This window comes from Crotalus tigris, unplaced genomic scaffold (assembly GCF_016545835.1).
Source record: "Crotalus tigris isolate CLP2741 ecotype Arizona unplaced genomic scaffold, ASM1654583v1 scf7180000024375.2447938, whole genome shotgun sequence".
Lineage (NCBI taxonomy): Eukaryota > Metazoa > Chordata > Lepidosauria > Squamata > Viperidae > Crotalus > Crotalus tigris.
In genome coordinates, this window is record NW_024100545.1 from 2,219,527 (window position 1) to 2,237,894 (window position 18,368).

General features: G+C 40.2%; 1 protein-coding gene across 1 annotated transcript; it reads left to right on the forward strand.

Annotated features, from left to right (window-relative positions):
* The first annotated feature begins 1,375 nt into the window (after nucleotides 1–1,375).
* Nucleotides 1,376–18,119, forward strand: LOC120301306 (angiopoietin-related protein 2-like). Its single transcript, XM_039328357.1, has 6 exons — nucleotides 1,376–1,654; nucleotides 7,186–7,828; nucleotides 11,645–11,831; nucleotides 12,911–13,101; nucleotides 13,789–14,059; nucleotides 17,252–18,119. Exons 2-6 carry the CDS (start codon nucleotides 7,253–7,255, stop codon nucleotides 17,443–17,445), a joined length of 1,419 nt encoding a protein of 472 aa, XP_039184291.1. The 5' UTR covers nucleotides 1,376–1,654; nucleotides 7,186–7,252; the 3' UTR covers nucleotides 17,446–18,119.
* The last annotated feature ends 249 nt before the right edge of the window (nucleotides 18,120–18,368 follow it).

Genomic DNA, 18,368 nt, shown 5'->3' on the forward strand with positions numbered 1-18,368 from the left:
TTGCCCCTACGAAACTGAAGCGTGTCCACTTTGGCAGAGGTTTAGAGGAACACCCCATATTTTTTATGTCCTTGAAGGAAAGCATAAGGTCTTGCAAAGAAGCTCATCCATCTGTTTCTTTGCCTTTGTCTTGTCCAGATGTTTTTCTACTTCCTAGTCTAATCTACAGTTTTACTATTTCTGGTAGTCTTCCATGCAAATTTATTCAAGCCGAAGACGGCTTACCTTCCAAGCCCCAAATAAGATCAAAACCAGGGTCTGTCAACTCCAGGAACCTTCCCCTTCTCAGTTAAAACACAATGAAATTAGAAATGAATAGGAAGGAAGGGAATCTAATGAATGCCAAAAGGAATTGCTGTGGGCACATATTCGTTCCCACTGAGAACTGCAGTGCTTGAGGCTTGCTTCATTTTTTCCATGGAAATAAATTTGGACACTTTGAGAATGGGATATTTAAGGTAGGGATTTACAAGAATACTGGTGGAGGCAAATTTGGATGCTTAATTCCTAACAGTTCCATGTTAGGAAGAAATGAAATCTGATAGACTTACTTTCCTTGCTTAAAAAGAAAAGACTGCAAAAATATATCAACTGACTGGAAGAACTCTTGTGGGCATAGGATGTTTAAATGCAAAAGAAGGGCAAATGGAAGACATCTCCCAGGGGATCACCTACAATGGAGAATGTAAGTCCAATTTGCCTTCCCAATCGTCTGCTTAATGTTTCCATCAGAAATTGTTTCCGATAAAGATTGAAACAGAGCAAACTTTAGCTGATACGTATATTCCTACCTTAGATAAATTTACCTGAGCATGATTTTAAGTTTCCCTTGTTGCCTTCTTTCCTTCTCTTTGACATCTGTGTTCTAGATAATGTCCTTTTCATATCCCAAATAGAATAGATGCCTAGGTGTACACAAACATATATTTATTTACATTCGGGTCTTCGACTTACCATTCATTCAGCGACCAACTGAAGTTATGAAAACATCATATGGTGGCTTTGACCCTCCTTTGGAATTCCCTTCCCAGACTGGCACTTCTTCCACTCTTTGCTTTATGACCGCATCACTGGGCAGTGGGTTGGGCTAGAAGACCTCCAAGGTCCCTTCCAACCCTATGATTGTGATTGTGATTGTGCAATGGAAAGTCTGGTCACAATCACCAATGTAAATTAAGAAATACCATATACTTCACCTGATAGCTAAAGACCCAGTGGCTATATTTACACAACGTGCTCATTTGGTTAGTTATGTGTGAAAGAGTGAAAAAGTTGTGAAAACCCATTTCCCTGGCCCGCAATTCAGAATAGCATGTGAATGCAGAAAAAGGGTTAATTCCACAAACTATCTGGAGAGCAACAAGGGGAAGGGAACACACTCCGTGCCTTTAATTCTTATTATAAACAGTTCTATGACTGCCTTAAGAGGAAGCTGGAAATCATATCCTGATGGGCTACAGTGTGAAGCACAAGGAATTTAACACTTTTCCCTGGCGCTGGCAGAATGCATGATGTGAGAGACAGACGAGGGTCTGCCGAGAGATTGAAGTCTACGATATAAGGGGGTTCTTCTCCCTGCTTCACCAAAAGACGTGGGTTCACGCAACGAAAGAGCTGGATGATTGTTTTGGACTCGGAGGTGACCAGTACGCAGGTAAGATAGTGGGACATTGAATAGATTGAAAGGACAAGTTACACAGAAGTCCTTCTATGCAGAAGTCCTTTTAAAAAAACTGCCAATTCTCATCTATATATAGAACAAGGTTATTAATGCTGGTCATTTTGTATTCCTTTTGCCTTTTGGTTTGGAGAAGCTTTGTGTACAAGGAGCAGTGTGTCTATGCAGGAAATAATCTATTCTGTTTATAAATATTATGAGGGGGTGCATAGCTGTTTAATCTTTACGACAAAATGGAATTGAGTAACATGCAACAAGTTAGTAGGAAATAGGCCTTCCATATCCAAATAATGTGGACGAAGACTTGAAAATGTCCTTGGCTGTCCTTCCTTCCATGCTATTGCTCGTACGGTGTTGTCTCGTGGGGTTGGTGGCAGATTGGTGGGAATGTTGACTGCTTCTCCCCAGTCCTACACATCCTACAGGCTCAATTCTCTGTTCAGAAGTAGGAATTCAAATGGCAGTAAAATATTGAACCGATACCAACATTTCTACCTGAGCCAGGCAGAGTCTGCCTATCCGCATCAGACAGATTAAGGGGTACAGGCTGAGAAACCATCCTTCAGGAAAGATCAAAAGGGAGGGAGCCAGGAATCTGACCTTCTCAATGGCAGACCCATCACTGGGGAATTCTTCCTGCCCACCCATCCCAATTGCATATCGGTGAAGTTATGTTGCTCTTTCTGGAAGACCTTAAGATGTTTCTTTCGGGGGTTCAGGGCAGAGGATGCAAGTTAAATGGACGCACCCAATCCAAGGAGGACTGTCGTGTGGTTTAGATGCCAATATAATGGGTTTTATTTTTATGATTTGAATCTTTATTTTATGGTGGCTTATATGTTTTTATTTTACCTAGAGGTACTTAGAAGCCTAAGAAGAGGCAGGATATAAGTTATTGCAGTAGTTCTCAACTGGGGTCTGCAGATTCCTGGAGGGCCATGATGTCATCGTAGGGGGTCCATGAAGGCTTGAAGAAATGTTGTGATTTAAATCTTGAGTTAAGTCTTGGGGATCAAAATACAAAAGATATTTAAAGGGGGTCTGTGGTAAAGAAAAGGTTGAGAACCATTGAGTTATTGAACAGCAAAAAAATCTATATGATTGCTAGAGCTGGAAACAATTTGCTAGTAGAATAATGAAATAAAATAAATTTCCCATGGGCAGCAATTTAGAGTTTGGTCAGTTCATTTTATAAATATGGGAAAGAGAATATCTCACATGCATAATGGAAGGCAGATATATGTAATAAATTATTATTATCTGTTCATAACAATGTGAAGTCACAGCTGCCAATATTCATCAAATTCTTTCCAAGAATCTAAGATGTCATAATGTGTCAGCATATTATCTATGTAAAATCAATTGATAGATGGAAATTTTGTCAATGTGCAGATTTAAAGGTAGTCCTCAACTTATGATGACAATTGAGCCCAAAAGTTATGTTGCAAGCAAGAAATTTGTTAAGCAAATTTTGCCCCATTTTATGACTTTTCTTGCCACATTTGTTAAGTGAATCACTATAGTTGCTAAATTAGTAACATGGTTGTTAAATGAATCTGGTTTCCCCATTGACTTTGCTTTTCAGAAAGTGGCAAAAGGTGATCGCTTGATGCTGGAACAGTGCAACCGTCATAAATATGAGTCGGTTGCCAACCGTCTAAATTTTGATCACGTAACCATAGGGATGATACAACGGTCATAAGTATGAAAAATGGTCATAAGTCACTTTTTTAGTGTTGTAACTTTGAATGGTCACTAAGGGAACTTAGTTGTAAATAGAGGACTACTTGTATTATGATTCATCACAGAAGTCGCTAGATGTTCAGAATGGATTTGGCATTTTTATCCACCCATCGAGTCCTTTCCAAGCACCTGGGATAGGCAGGTGTGGATGTTTGATGGTGTTAAGGGTATTGTCACAGGATGTAAACTGTGTAGCCCTTGCTTGCAATTGACTGAGGGCAATTTTGTCAATGCCAATGGTGTTCTAGTGGTGGTCCAATTGATTTGGGATTGCACCCAAGGCACCTATTACTATTGGTACAATCATTTTATTTGCAGGTCTTTGAATTTTGTGATTTTTCTTCATTTTTTTCTTTTATATTCTGTTATCTCCAGGTATTATCCACTATTCAGACTTCTTTATCATTATCATTATTATGCATTTTTTTTAAAAAAGATTTTGTACTGAATGTTATTTAAGATGGTGTTGCATCATAATATACTGTAATTAGTTTTCCATTGTCTTTTTCACTGGGTTGAGAGAAAATGATTGGCCCAAAAATCATGTAGCTGGTTTCATGCCTAAGGCAGATTAGAACTCAAAGTCTCTTAGTTTCAAACCCGCTGCCTTTCACCACATTACTACATTGTCTTTTGTTTAAGATCTACCTTTACTTAAAGCCAACCTATGTGAAATCTGGGAAGGAGAAGGAAGAGTTCAGTTCCAAGAAAATAACACTCTGTATGTGCTTTGCAGGAGTAGTGTAACTTTTAGAAATGTTTTCTCATTATCAATGCACACTATGTGGGGGCTGACAAGCAAAATCTGATTAGTTTAATGCAATTTCAATTCAGTTCAAATTTCTGGGGTCCTTGTTTCTCTCTGAGCTTGATTGTTTTCTTGCAGATGTTTCATTACCAAATTAGGTAACATCATGCGTTCTTGTAGGGAGTGGGGTTTGCTCTCATTTTATATACATACATACATACATGTATACATACATACATACATACATACATACATACATACATATACCCCAAAGTTCAACCCAACAAATATTCTCTTCTATCAATTTATTATAGCCATAAAGCCAGATTAATCCCATTTTATTTACATTACTTAGAAATAAATACAACCATATTTAGTAATTCTTTCTCTCAAATAAGTATGTTTAGGATCGCAGCCTTTGTTGATCTATGGGTGAATCAAGGTGAGACTTGAGACTATAATGTTCTAGTTTCCAGCCTTGCTAAGCTTTTCTTTAAGTTCCATATTAAAGCTGCCTTTAATACATTACATCTTAATGCTGTGCTTTTTTTCCGGATTTTTTTGAAATCACAGATGTACCTTACAGTATATCAAAACGAATATCTATTAAACTTCGATTCTAAGATTTTTTTCATTCAAGTTGAGTTTAGGAATTTGGAAATCTGGAGGCAGCTGGTTCAGAAGCTCATGTCAAATGCAGAAGAAAAGATTGTCTAGAGCAGTGGTTCTCAACCTGTGGGTCGGGACCTCATTTGGGGTCGAACGACCATTTCACGGGGGTCGCCAAACAATGCAGTCTGCCATTTTGTTTTTCCCTTTTCCTTAGCTGTGCTACTCACTTTTATTCTATTGGCTTTTGAAAGCCAATAGAATAGACTCTCTTGAATAGAGTCTAATTCTATTGGCTTTCAAAAGCCAATAGGAATTGTCCAGGCTGTCTCTACCCTGCTGAGCCCGCCAAAAGTCCCATTCTGCAAACGGTGCTGCACCAGTTGAATAGTCCTCAACTTAACGACCGGTTGAGTAGTCCTTGACTTACGACCGGTTGGGGGTCGCGGCATTCAAAAGGTTGAGAACCACTGGGCTAGAGCAGCATTTCTTCAACTTTCTTCTTTCAGGACTCCTTCCCACTTTTAAAAACTATGGGAAACCCCAAAAAGAGCTTTTGATTGTATGGCTTACATTTATTGATGTTTATGATACTAAAAGTTAAAATTCACACATTCACTACCACTAGTGCTTCTCACATTTGCTTGATGGGATTTTAATATTCATCATTTTTCAAGATAGGCTGGCAAATAATTTGGATTTCTCAGACCTCTCAGAGGTCATGAGGACCCCAGAAATCCCAGGACCATATTTCAAGAAATGCTACTCTAGATTGCTCCTAAGACTAAATGGTGTAATATTAAATGCATCTTCCTCTTTAATGTATAAGATAATATTTTCATGCAAATGCAATAGTATAATTGAATTTGCATGAAAATGCAATTATTTTATTGGGACTAGAGAAAAGAGGTGTATTAGGGGGAATTCAATGCTTTTGCTCCTGTGCTGCAATCTTGAAAGGGGGGGGATCCTTCTCTGATATTAGATGGAAGAATATTGGTCAATGACACCAAATAGATCAATTTTCCTCTAAGCAAATACTGGTAGTCCTCGACATATCACCAAAATAGAGCCCAAAATTTCAGTTGCTAAACAAGACAACTGTTAAATGGGTTTTTGCCCCATTATATGACCTTTTGCCCTAGTTGTTAAGTGAATCACTGCAGTTGTTAAGTGAATTGGCTTCCCACTTTGACTTCATTTATTGGGAGCCAGCTAGAAAGGTTACAGATGATGATCGTATGACCTCAGGACAGTGCAACTGTTATGAAAACATGCCAAATGCCCAAATTTTGATCACGTGACCATGGGGATGCTGCAATGGTGGTAAGTCTGAAAAATGGTCGTAAGTCACTTTTTTCAGTGCCATTGTAACTTCAAACAGTCACTAAATGAATAGCTGTGAGTCAAAGACTACCCGTGTAGGTTTCAGGGAAAGTATTTTTCTCAAGGCATGTTAAAATTCTGTTTCAGGTCAGACATAAACTAAATAGTGATCAGCCCCTGATCTCAACTGATGCTTAAAAAAAGCTGAAGGTGACATACATTAAATGCAAATACATACTTTTGGCTCTTATGGTACAGTTCTATGTATGGCTAATTAAATGTGGCTTAATTCAGAAGGCAAGTGCATGGGATTACAGCTGTAGCTGGCTTGCATCTGATCTCTTGCAAGGCATATCTGGAAAAAAATGGAATGAATTGCTTGAAATGAAATTTTTTTGGCAAAGTAGCTGGCTGACAGAGATTGCAGACGGTGTAATGATTTCTGTCCTTTCTTTACCAACTTGTCTGAAAATAGCCAAAATTGGCTGGTTCCAGCTCTCCCACTGCTAACAATAAATACTCGCAGTTATTTTAATCTCTTCTTCTGCTCTTGAAAGCCAGCATGAGAACAGGGACAGGGAGAAGGGGTGGGGGTGAAAGAAGCAGTGATAAAATCCAGATGGAACTGCCCAAGAGGCCTGGGAGTGGACACTCTGTTTACACAGGAACTAGGAACCTCATCTGTCCAGGGTTTATCTCTTGCTCTCCTTCCTTCTCAAATCCCATTGCAATGTTAATCCAAATCTAAACTGATTATTTGCCAACCGTGAAGTTTGTAAGATGGAAACACCCTTCAGGGTTTCTGTCTTGGTTGCTTCTCACTTGTAGAAGAGACATGTCCAAGGCACTGAGCCATCTCACACGTGAGACTTATATCAGTTTTGTTTTCAGTTGGCTCCAATGCTGACATGCAAAGTGGACTTTTCTCCTGTCATGAGTTATGATAATGAAAAAGTCCAAGGGAAGGCCCAATGCAAGTTTTGTATCATTTGTGTAAACAGGTGGCTTTACTTATTTCATTGTGCATTCCTTGTTGCTAAGGCCTTATTGGGTTTGAAGCTGTTCGTCCTCTGCTTTGTAGGTCTTCCGAGAGGAGGTCTTGTTTCTGATCTACCCCGCTGGCAGCTTTTGGCTCTTTTCCCACAAGTATGGAGCCTCAGTCCTCAATGTTGGGGCTGCTGTTACTGAGCCTGGTCAGGCCAATTCTCTCAGGTCCTGAACCAATCACTGGACCAAGATGTACCTACACCTTCATCTTGCCTCAGCAGAAGTTCACAGGAGCAGTGTGCTGGAGCAGTGTACGTCCTCCCCCTGAACCTCCAGGTCCCAACCGTAGTGAGGTGGAGGAGCTCCATGTCCAGCTGAGCCGGCAGCAGGCCCAAATGGATGAACTACGGCGACTGGTGGAGGTGGATGGGGCCATGGTGAGCGAGGTCAAGGCATTACGCAAGGAAAGCCGCAATGTCAATGCCCGGGTGACCCAGCTCTATACTCAGCTGCTTCATGAGATCCTTCAGCGACGAGAACGACCAGTGCAGACCTCTCAGCTGGAATGGCGTGTAGCCAATGCTTCTGCTGAGGCCGCACAGGTGGCGGCCAGTTATCGCCAACTGGAGAGGAAGTACAATGCTTTGGCTGCCCTTGTCAACAATCAGAGTGCCCTGATCAGCCGCCTAGAGAGAGAGTGCCAGCAAGGAAGAGCGGGCAAGGAGGTGCCCCCACAGGTACTGGCCAGAGGGAACTGGGACTCAGGAACCAGAGAGAGGACAAGAGGGTGGTCAGGGTAGAAAGAAGCCTGGTTTCAGGATTATGAGGATAAATGGAAGCTGATTTTTTTTTAATTTGAAACTGGAATTTTCTAAAATCATACTTTCTCCATGAGAAATAAGCAAATCCATAAAATCGCATCATTTCAGTCCTGATGTCAGCGAAATCCATTAAGGGTTAACAACATATCTATTTTAACCTTGATAAAAAAAAAATCAGCTTTATATTCCTTCCTTTTATTTTTAACAGTCTTGAACTTTAGTCCTAAGAACTTAATGTCCTAAGACTTGATTCCTTTTTATGTATGTATGTATGTATGTATGTATGTATGTATGTATGTGTGTGTATGTGTGTTTGTGTGTATGTATGTATGTATTTGTCTTTTTTCAGAGAACTTCATAGCTTTAATAATCCTCTTTTGTAAAACCAATATAGGAAAAGTATTTTGGTCACTCTCTTGGTTTGTTATTTGTTTATCCCTTTTAATTATTAAGACATCAGCTGGGTTCTTTTGCATGTCCAATATAAACATCTTTTTCCATGTCATTAATGTAGCATGTAATTTTAAAATGCACTTTCAAATCAGTCTCAATCAGTCAGATAATTTCTATAGCACCTTTTAAATATAGTTTATGTATAGAAGCAGACACTCTTAAAATTAACTCCTTTAATTGTGATCTTTAGTTCTTTCTAGCTCCCTCTAATGTACAATTTTTAGTCTTATTATGTTGTTTTTAAAAGAATTCAAATGAAAAGTATTTCCCCAGGAGAAAGATTTTTATAATTAATTTCAAAATCTTATTTCAAATTCATCTGGACCCTTAAGTCTGTTTGTAACTTTCCAGAATCAAAGTTCTAATTACCCTTTTGCTGCTTTTTCAAAACAAAAACAAAAAACCCAGCAGTTTAAGTCTTTAAATTTGTATTTAAAATTCTTTTGCTAAGAATTTAAGGAAACGTGCCTGGTGTTTTCAGACTTGGCTATCCAAAGATTTTTAATAGCTGAAAAACAATTAACATGCAATTCCCAAAAGTGGCTAGAAAAGGAAGTATGCAAACCCAGTGTCCTTTTAAAGATACCAACCTGCTTTGGACAAAGGTGCCATTCCCTTGTCTCTTAGAGCTCTAAACCTGCCAAAGGCCTCTGTCCTTTAGTCTCTTTGTGGAAAGCAATTGTCTGGAGCATTTTTGGGTGATCCCAAGTCTTCACCTTGTCTCTAGAGAAATTATCGAAGATTTGTCAAGCCTTCATTCTGTCACAATTGTCATTCTGCTTTTCACAGAACCATCTTCAGTTTGCCATTTCTTTTCTGAATCCCATTTTTTCTCATGGAATGAGAAATATATTCAAGGCCGGATCTTGGAGTCTCCCAGTTATTTAAAACAAAATTCTGCAGAGGGACCTTTTGGTTATCTTTATGTGTGCAAATGCATGTGTGTGTTTCCCTGCCTTAACAGCAACCTTGGAAAGATAAAGTTTTTCTCACCCTTTTATCTCATGTCTTCAAAAGGTACATATTTGTACATCAGGAACCCAGGAATCCTGATAACAAGAAAACCTAACCTAAATTAACCTACCCTAAACTCTGTCTTACTTTCAGTTCTTGGACAACTTTATGCCAGCTTCAACTGCAAATCTTGTGTAACAACCACCCTCTCTTTCTCAAACCTAGGAACTCAGTGAGGTTGGAACAAAATTCAAACCTGTGCTGAGCTGACTCCAGGATTTTCCAGGGCCATATTTATAATGGTTTGAATTAAAATATTCTTCTGGCTAGACATTTGGGCCCAACGTAAAAGCAAAGGTGCAGAAAGGTTTTCCCACTGCTAGTTGAATCTCCTTTGGCAAGAAAAACTTTTACCTGCTGAAATTTTATGTGGGCTGCACTGCTGCCATAAGTCCAAGCTCAGAGGAAATAAAATGGTAATTGTGACAGCCTGCATTCAGTCACAGTGGCCTGCTGGCTGTTCATATATCCATGCAGTTACCCAAACAAAGATATTAGAGATAAAGAGAAAGTGAAAAGTGAATGGACAGTTTAGTTTCCCATTTTCTCACAGGAGAAAAAGGGGCTGTTGAGCTGCCATTAGAGTTTTTTTAGAATACCAAAAAGAATTCTGGAAAGAACTAGAACAGTAGTTCTCAACCTTTCTAATGCTGCGACCCCATAATACAGTTCCCCATGTTGTGGTCACCCCCAACCACTTATACATCACCGGGTGCCAGGGGCGTGGCCAAAGGGGGGAAAATGGCGGACAGTCTTCTTTGGCGACCCCCGTGAAATGGTCGTTTGACCCCAAATGGGATCCCGACCCACAGGTTGAGAACCACTGAACTAGAAGGAGAACTTTGATGGAGGAAGTGTAATGGCTGGAAGAATCTAAAATAAGATGCATTTAGATCAGAATTTCTTAATCTTGACAAATTTAAGACTTGTAGAATTCAATTTCCAACATGTTGGGGAATTCCAGGAGCTGAAGTCCACACATCTTAAAACTGGGAAAGGTTTCCCAAGGTTGGAAACACTGGTCTAGACTATCTAGATTTGTTGTTTTAATAAAGTGTAATCAAGGCTAATCAACAAATTGGAGTGGACAGTGTTATATTACTGCAGACTTGTGTGTCTGAGAACAGTTCCAAAGAAGACTGATAAAGAGAGCTGTTGGATGTCATCTGGAAGTTTTTACTTGGCAATTTTAGTAGTGTCAAAATCAACAAGATAGCAGATGGAGCATCACAGTTAAAGCTGCTACCTTTTGCACATGTGCAAATTCAGAAGGGGCAGGGCTTGCATTATAATGCACTAGCCACCATTCTTGTTGATTTTGACTCCAACCACCCATGAATACCATTACACTCATTGAAGATCCAAAAAGAAGGGTGCCCAGGGGAGCTTTTTCTACTCAACAAATTTGAGGGATTGAAAAAGATGGAAGAAAAGATGTGTCAGAGCCAAGGCAGAAATCTTTTCCTGAATTGACAGAGAGAGGACACTGGGCAGCATTACTGGAAACAAACACTGAAATGCAGATAGCTAAATGTAAATTCTGCTTGCAGAGCTAAGCTGGGGAAGATTAAACTAACTGGTGCAATTATCCTTGATGTGTTTTCTTAATAAATTACCCACATCCAAAAATCCAAAGAAGTTGTTGCACTGTGTTATCCATCAACTCCTATGAACCCACAGGAAGCCCATGTGACAGTAATCATAGAGTGAAAGCCGATGTGATTTGCACCACCCACATCTGCAGCATTCCAAGTTAATCTGCTTTCAGACCACCAGGGTGGGATGAGCAAAAATACTTCCCCCACACTTCAGATTTAGCATCTTGCTTTCACTTTAATCATCTACTTCCTTAACTATTGTTTAGAAATAAATATACACATCTGTTCTATGGGGGCATAATTTTCTTCAAGTGTACTGCTCTAAGGCTGGGACCTTTTGGTTTCTTCACAAAATAGCTTTCGCCAATTTCATGCTTTCCAAATGTGTTCTGGAGAGCACCAGGCAAGGGAAGGATGGGCTTCTACAGATGTATCCCATTTTCCCCCACAAATTGAAAAGATTTGAGTTTGCTCTCTGTAACTGGTTGTATCATAGGCAGCCAACAGCAAGTCTGGCTTATCCATGACTCATCCATTTTCTGGGGAAACATTTTCCCCCCAAAACCAGCATAGGAAGAATTGTAGAGCTCAGATCAGATTGTTTAAATTGGATGTTGCTCCCTGAGGATATGATTATTGGATGAGATTGCTCCTCCTCTTCACACAGCCCCCTTTGGCACCAGTGGTACCTCATAACTCTGCAAGCACCTCTAATGAAAGCAGAGCCCACTTTGACACCATCAATGATATCCAGCGAGACCAGACAGCAACTGCCCAGTACTGGTCTGACAAGGCTCCCTCTTCACTGGATGACACTCCTCTGCTCTCTGCTGTTGGGCCCACCAAATCTACAGGTGAGGGAGCACACAACTGCCAAGAAACACAGCTAAAGTTGTGCTTAGCAGTCTGTTGCCATGATGAGAAGTGACCAGATCCTAGGTCACCCAAATGGGGAGGTAAAGTTATTTCCAAAGAGGAAGATGTAGTGCTCCTTTACCCATGGTGAGAGAAACCTGAGTTACTTTTCTATATGATATTGGTATGATGATTTATGTTTCATTTTCTGTAGGGAATTATTCAGCTATGCAATTACTCCACCTATAATTTGAAGTAAATCAGTCCTAGAACAGTTTAATGCTACTTCTTTGTGTAAAATACAGATTAACATGTACAGTTCTTGGGATGTTCATGCAGACAAAGCATAGACATCCCAAGAATTATTTATCTTGTAAACAGTTTGCCACTTTTCTCTGCACTGCTTTATCCCCTGGCCCAAAATATAAACTCCAAGTGCTTCAGGCTATTCCTAGTATACCTTTAGACTGCTAACTAAAGGGTGTTTCATTCCTCAGATTTATTAGTTTGGCTTTGAAAGTTGAAGTAGAATTTTAAACCGCTATGAATAGCTCATTATAGTTTACAAATATTCATATTCTTAATGCAGAGTGTTGGTCTTATAGCTTCTCCCCACCCACTACTATTCATCCTTACTTATTCATGGGGCCTCCTGCTTCTTCCATAAAGCATCTGTTGACCAGAACCAAATAAAAAATAAAAAAGATTGCAGTCTGTACTGAAACTACCTCCCATCCCTTTCATCTTGGAGAGCCAAGCCCTTGATCTGATGATCTAGCTTGGCTGAGCATCAAACAGTGTTTGCTAAGAGAAACCAGTGATTTGTTCGTAGGCTTTCAAAACTGACAAGGACCTAAATGCCAGAACATGGCTTCCTAGTGTATAGGAGGCCCTTGGTGCAGGAGAGACATTCCCTCTGTCTGAGTCTTTCTATGGAAAATATGGTTTATGATTAAAGGCATGCTTACCACAAGGCAAAATATCAACAGTGGTTCCTTAGACCAAAATGTGGTGTTTTTCTAAAGGCCACAACAGCACCAGTCACTTTGGAATAAGCTTTATTTTGTTTCCTGTGCAGGGCCTTGGTCTGACTGTCAAGCAGCTCAACAGGATGGCCAACCCAGTGGCATCATCATGCTACAACCCGCTCATGCTCAGGGTATCATCCAGGTTTGGTGTGACCAGGAATACGATGGAGGTGGTTGGACGGTCATCCAGCGGCGGCAGGATGGATCAGTCAATTTCTTTACCACTTGGCAGGATTACAAGGTTGGAGGATGTGGCTTGTGGTGCCCCCACAAAGAGAGGAGCTCTGAGGAGGAAGGATACCCAAATTGTGGGTACAGTTAGGTGGACAGAATTGCAGGATGCATGCTTACCTAGAGAGCTGAAGTCACCCAGCAGGGCTGAGGATGAAGAGCCATACATGATGAAGCTAGGAGCCAGGTTCATAAACTGAACTTCAGGGGGTGGTTATAAGTAGCATTCACAAACCCCAAAGCAAAAAAACTCAGGCATACATACTTTGGGACCTGGTTACCATTATAGAAAAATGGTTATAAATTTTTATTTATACCCATTGACAAGGAATTGGGTTATCTAACCTAAGGTTGTTTGTACTTTAGTTCTTGAAAAAGCTATAATGGATGGATTCTTCCACAACGTTAAGTTATAAATCAGGGTACACAAAATACATTAAGCCAAAAAATACACATTTTGCTTTAGTAGTATACCAGGGATACAGGACTGTTCTCTTAAGCGTCCTAATGGTTCCAGAGATACCAGATGATCTCTTTGCAAAGGTAGGAGATAGGGTTGAGTCTGGATGGCAGATTATTTTGGGTATTCACCTGTTCTGTGAATGAAATTTGTAATTTCCCACCACTGAAGTACTCTAGAGAGAGTCATCCACCTCAATGACACCTGGTAATTATTTGCCTGCTGTGTTTTTCTTAGAATGGTTTTGGGAACCTGGAAGGGGAGCACTGGCTGGGCCTGGAATTCATTTACTTGCTGACCCACCAGGGTTCATTCATGTTGCATGTATTAATGGAAGACTGGAGTGGGCGACAGGCATATGCTGAATACAATACCTTCGCTCTGGAGCCCAAGAGTGACTTCTATCGGCTACGGCTGGGCAAATATCAAGGCAATGCTGGAGACTCTCTCTCCTGGCACAATGGTCGACAGTTCAGCACTCTTGACCAAGACCATGATGCTTACTCAGGTAAGAGGGCATAACTGCTGGCAGAAACTGCTGGAAGGACACATCAAAAACTGAGCAGGAAAGGCTATTGATAAAAATAGTTTAGTGTAATGTTTAAAGACGTGGACTAGAAGCCGGAAGACTGTAAATTACAATCTTCCATTAGCCATATAATCTAGCTCGGTGACTTTAGGCCAGTTACTCTTTCTTAGTCCAACTCACCTCACAAGGTTATTGTTGTGGGGAAAATAGGAGAAGGGAGCCTTATGGATGCCTCTATGAATTGTACAGAGAAGGGTTTATACTCATTGTATTTTGATCACCTTCTTTCTCCTCAGAGCTCAGATTGATGAGTGGGAACCTTCTGTTTCCTCATGAAAACTGTGAGGAAGGCTTCAGCTCAACATCAGCCAGTTGGGCTGAGGCAGCAATTCAGAATCTGCTTCCACATGGCGGTAAAATAGGAGAAAGCTGTTTTGATGGGACTTGGAGGCAGAACTATATCATTTAGAACAAGGGTCTTCAAACTTGGCCTTTTTATGACTTGTGGACCAACTCCCAGAATTCCTCAGCCAGGCACACTGGCTAAGGAATTCTGGGAGTTGAAGTCCACAAGTCATAAAAGGGCCAAGTTTGAAGACCCCTGATCTAGAATCATTAATATAAATTTGTGGCCAAAATATGGGACTCACTTCACATTAATCCCTAAGCTAAATCAACATATGCAGACCGTAAGGATAGAGTATTGGGAAAGGTAATTATTCTGTCTCTGAAAAGAATGGTTAAAGGGCTAGCTTATTTTTCCAAAACAACACACTATGTGTATATGTATGTGTTTTCCATATCTTTAATTCAAAAAAGCCCAGATTGTTAAATGTACAAAGAGATTAAACTGGTCCCAAGACCATGATTACATTTATAATCAAATTTCAGCCAGTTTAAAAGATTTTGACCTATAAAGGCCATATGTTGTCTTATGTACATCAAGGAGACTTGGAGGTTTCTATTCTCCTGCAAAATGCATTATCTGCTTAGATATGCTGCCTCAGCAGAAACTTTCATTTTAGGAGACAAAACTAATTTTTTTTTTATTTCCAGAAAATCAAAGATTTCCAGGTAGAAGACTCAAAAGGCTTTGTGCAGCTAATCTGTCTTTTCCTCTTGAAGATTTTTTTTGATGTAATTTATATCAATCATAATAGGAGAAAAAATAAGAGCGAAAGAAATAGCAAGTCAGCACAAATTGGGTTTTCCACTTGCCTAAACAGAATTTTCTATTTGGGGCAGAATGGCTGCAAAAGAAAAATCTTGTCTGTTTTATGATTTTAGCAGCTGACTTGTACTCTGGCCCAAGGTATATCATATTAGCTTCAGTGATGTCCATTGGTTTTACTTCTGTCTTTAAAACACAGTGTTGGCTCTTATTTCCCATTTTGTTGAGCAGTGGGAAGAGTAAGAATTGTGCTACGTTAAAGAACACTGAGAATCTAGAACAGGGGTGTCAAACTGGCAGCCAGTAGCCCGGATGCGTCATGCTGAAACTGTGCTCACCGTGCCCAGCTGCAGCAATGGGGGGGAAATCACGATATGTCACGACACGTCATGTGACGTGGCGGGTTTGACACAACTGATCTAGAATGTGCAATTCACAAGATATTAAAGGAGAGCTTAGATGGGAAGCAAATTAATAATTCTACAGCAGCAGTAAACTTGCTTAATTCTGCCTCAGATTTCTAGAAGGGAGATTGGACATTTAAAGGATTTCAATTTCAATTGATTATCTTTCTCTCTCTCATTTGTCTTCCACCATTGCAAAGTTTGTTCCAACTATTTCTTTTTTTTTCTTCCAATAATTGGAAGTTATGTTCATTCCAAATGCTGCTTGATACACAAAGCAAAACTGGAGAGAAACACACTGCACCAATAAAACATCATCTGATTTATCTACAGGTAGTCCTCATTTAGTGAATCCAATTAGGACTGGGAAGTGGGTCATTAAGCAAAGCATTTGCTAAGATAAAAATAATCACTGTGTTGTACAGTTTTGTATAGGATAACCTATACCAGTGGTGGCGAACCTATGGCAGGGGTGCCAGAGGCGGCACTCAGAGCCCTCTCTGTGGGCACGCTCACCATCACCCCAGTCCTAGGCCTTCAGCTGGGTTTTATAAAATATTTTCGCTTTAGCCCTCCATTGCCATGTGCAAAAAAAAGAGGTTCAATCAATCAGTCAATTTCAACTTCTTGCGGAGAAAAAAATGATCTTGCAAAGTTGGAATTGATTGATTGAACTTTTTAGCCCCACCCAATCTGACGTTACCACTGCAGCCACGCCCACCCAATAGGCTACACCCACCCAGCACCCGATGATGCATAAGTGGGTTTTGGGTTGCAGTTTGGGCACTCTCTAAAAGGTTCGCCATCACTAACCTATACTGACTGCATTGGTGAACATTTGAGGGGGGGGGAGGGAGGGGATGACTTTTGCATTAGTGCCATAGGTGCAGACCATTGCTGTCCAAGAAACTTACTAAGCCAATGCTACCCAAATTTATCTAATCAACTGATATTTTTTCAATGCAGTATAATATTTATCTCAAGTTTTGGCATATGGTATTGTATAAAGTGAATGTATATGAATATATTCACAAACATGCAGCACCACATTAATTAAGCTCCAAATTAAAAGAGAAAGCAGATCATAACTTTCCTACAATATTTGTTAAAAATTCATAAATATCCTTTTTCCAAGGTTGCCTGGAATGAATGTAAGGGAATTTCTTATGCACTCATATTAAAGATAAGGGTGGACAGCAGCCTTTAAAGGTCTTAAGAAATTGTGGGCATCCTTTTTCCTGCCAAGGAAGCACCATATTTTTTCAATATTGTTTTAGAGATTGCATTGAATGCTAACACTACATTGGGCTGAAGCCAATGGAAGGCAGGCCCAAGAGTCAGTGATTTCCTTCCTTCCTTCCTCCCTCCCTCCCTCCCTCCCTCCCTCCCTCCCTTCATACCATTTGCTGGATTTGCTTGATGTCTAAATGTGTTATCTGCAAAAGTCATTTCAATTAGGCCAAGGAACATCAGCTAAGCTCCATGTGACCCAGTGGCTGCCCAGTTTTGCCCTAGGTTACCAAAAGTTAATGGCATCTGAATGCATGGTTTCACGTTCTGATCTCTTCCCCCTCTCCCCCTATTCTTTCTCCCTAGGGAACTGTGCCCACTATCAGAAAGGTGGTTGGTGGTACAATATGTGTGCCCATTCCAATCTCAATGGCATCTGGTACAAGGGCGGTCACTACCGAAGCCGCTATCAGGATGGAGTCTACTGGGCAGAGTTTCATGGTGGTGCCTATTCCCTCCGTAAGGTGGTAATGATGATCCGGTCTACGCAAGGCAACTAAGTTCCATTCTTATCCACAGAAAAGACGTCAAAGCAGACCAAAATCCAGATGGATGTACTTTACAAAAGAATTCACTGAACTCTGGATACACACCATGCTTTTTTTATTATCTGATCTCAGGAGAAACATCTTTAACTGTCTGTGCAATGCACTGATTGGCTGAGAGCCTTGTACTTCACAGATCCCCCCACACCCACCCACCTGCTTCTCAGGCCGTACTTTCATAAAAAAAAGTATTACTTTTATCTTTCATCAAAAGAAGAAAGTGCCAAAGATATCTCAAATAGTACTTTAAACCATTTTAAAAGTCCTTGAAATATGGCAAAAAAGAAAGAAAAAGTATATTGAGGCACCATGTGGCAGAAAGCAATATTGTACAGTAGTAAAAAGAATTACATTTTAAAAATATTTTTGGCTTTTTCCTGATATAGTTCTCGTCACCCACTTTTGAATTGACAGAAAATACTAGCATCCAATTTGCTCTCTCTGTTGCCAGCCCTGGTCCCTGCAATTGACCCAGTCCTCCAAAGACACAAATTAGATTTTATGCATCCTGAGGCTGACCTTGGAAAATGTTAGGGTAAAGGAAAAATATTTTCATCACCAGAACAACAAAAGACATCTTAAATCTGTTTTATACACAATGTAGAATTAAGAAGGTAGGGAAAAAAAAATGTTGCCAGGGTGAGTTTATCCACTGTTTAAGTGCATGTGGGGACATAGCTTTGAAAAGGCACCTTCATCCTTAACCCAGCTCTGTGCAAAGAGAAATTCACTCCTCCAGTGGAGTTCTCCAGTCTGGCTTCAACTGGGAGTCTTGCAATGGTAATGCTGTCATTTCCAACCTGCCTGCATGCTTTTTGGACATTAAAGGCTAGTCTTCCTGCCCAGTTTTTACACATGGAAACTGGAAGTAAAACTGG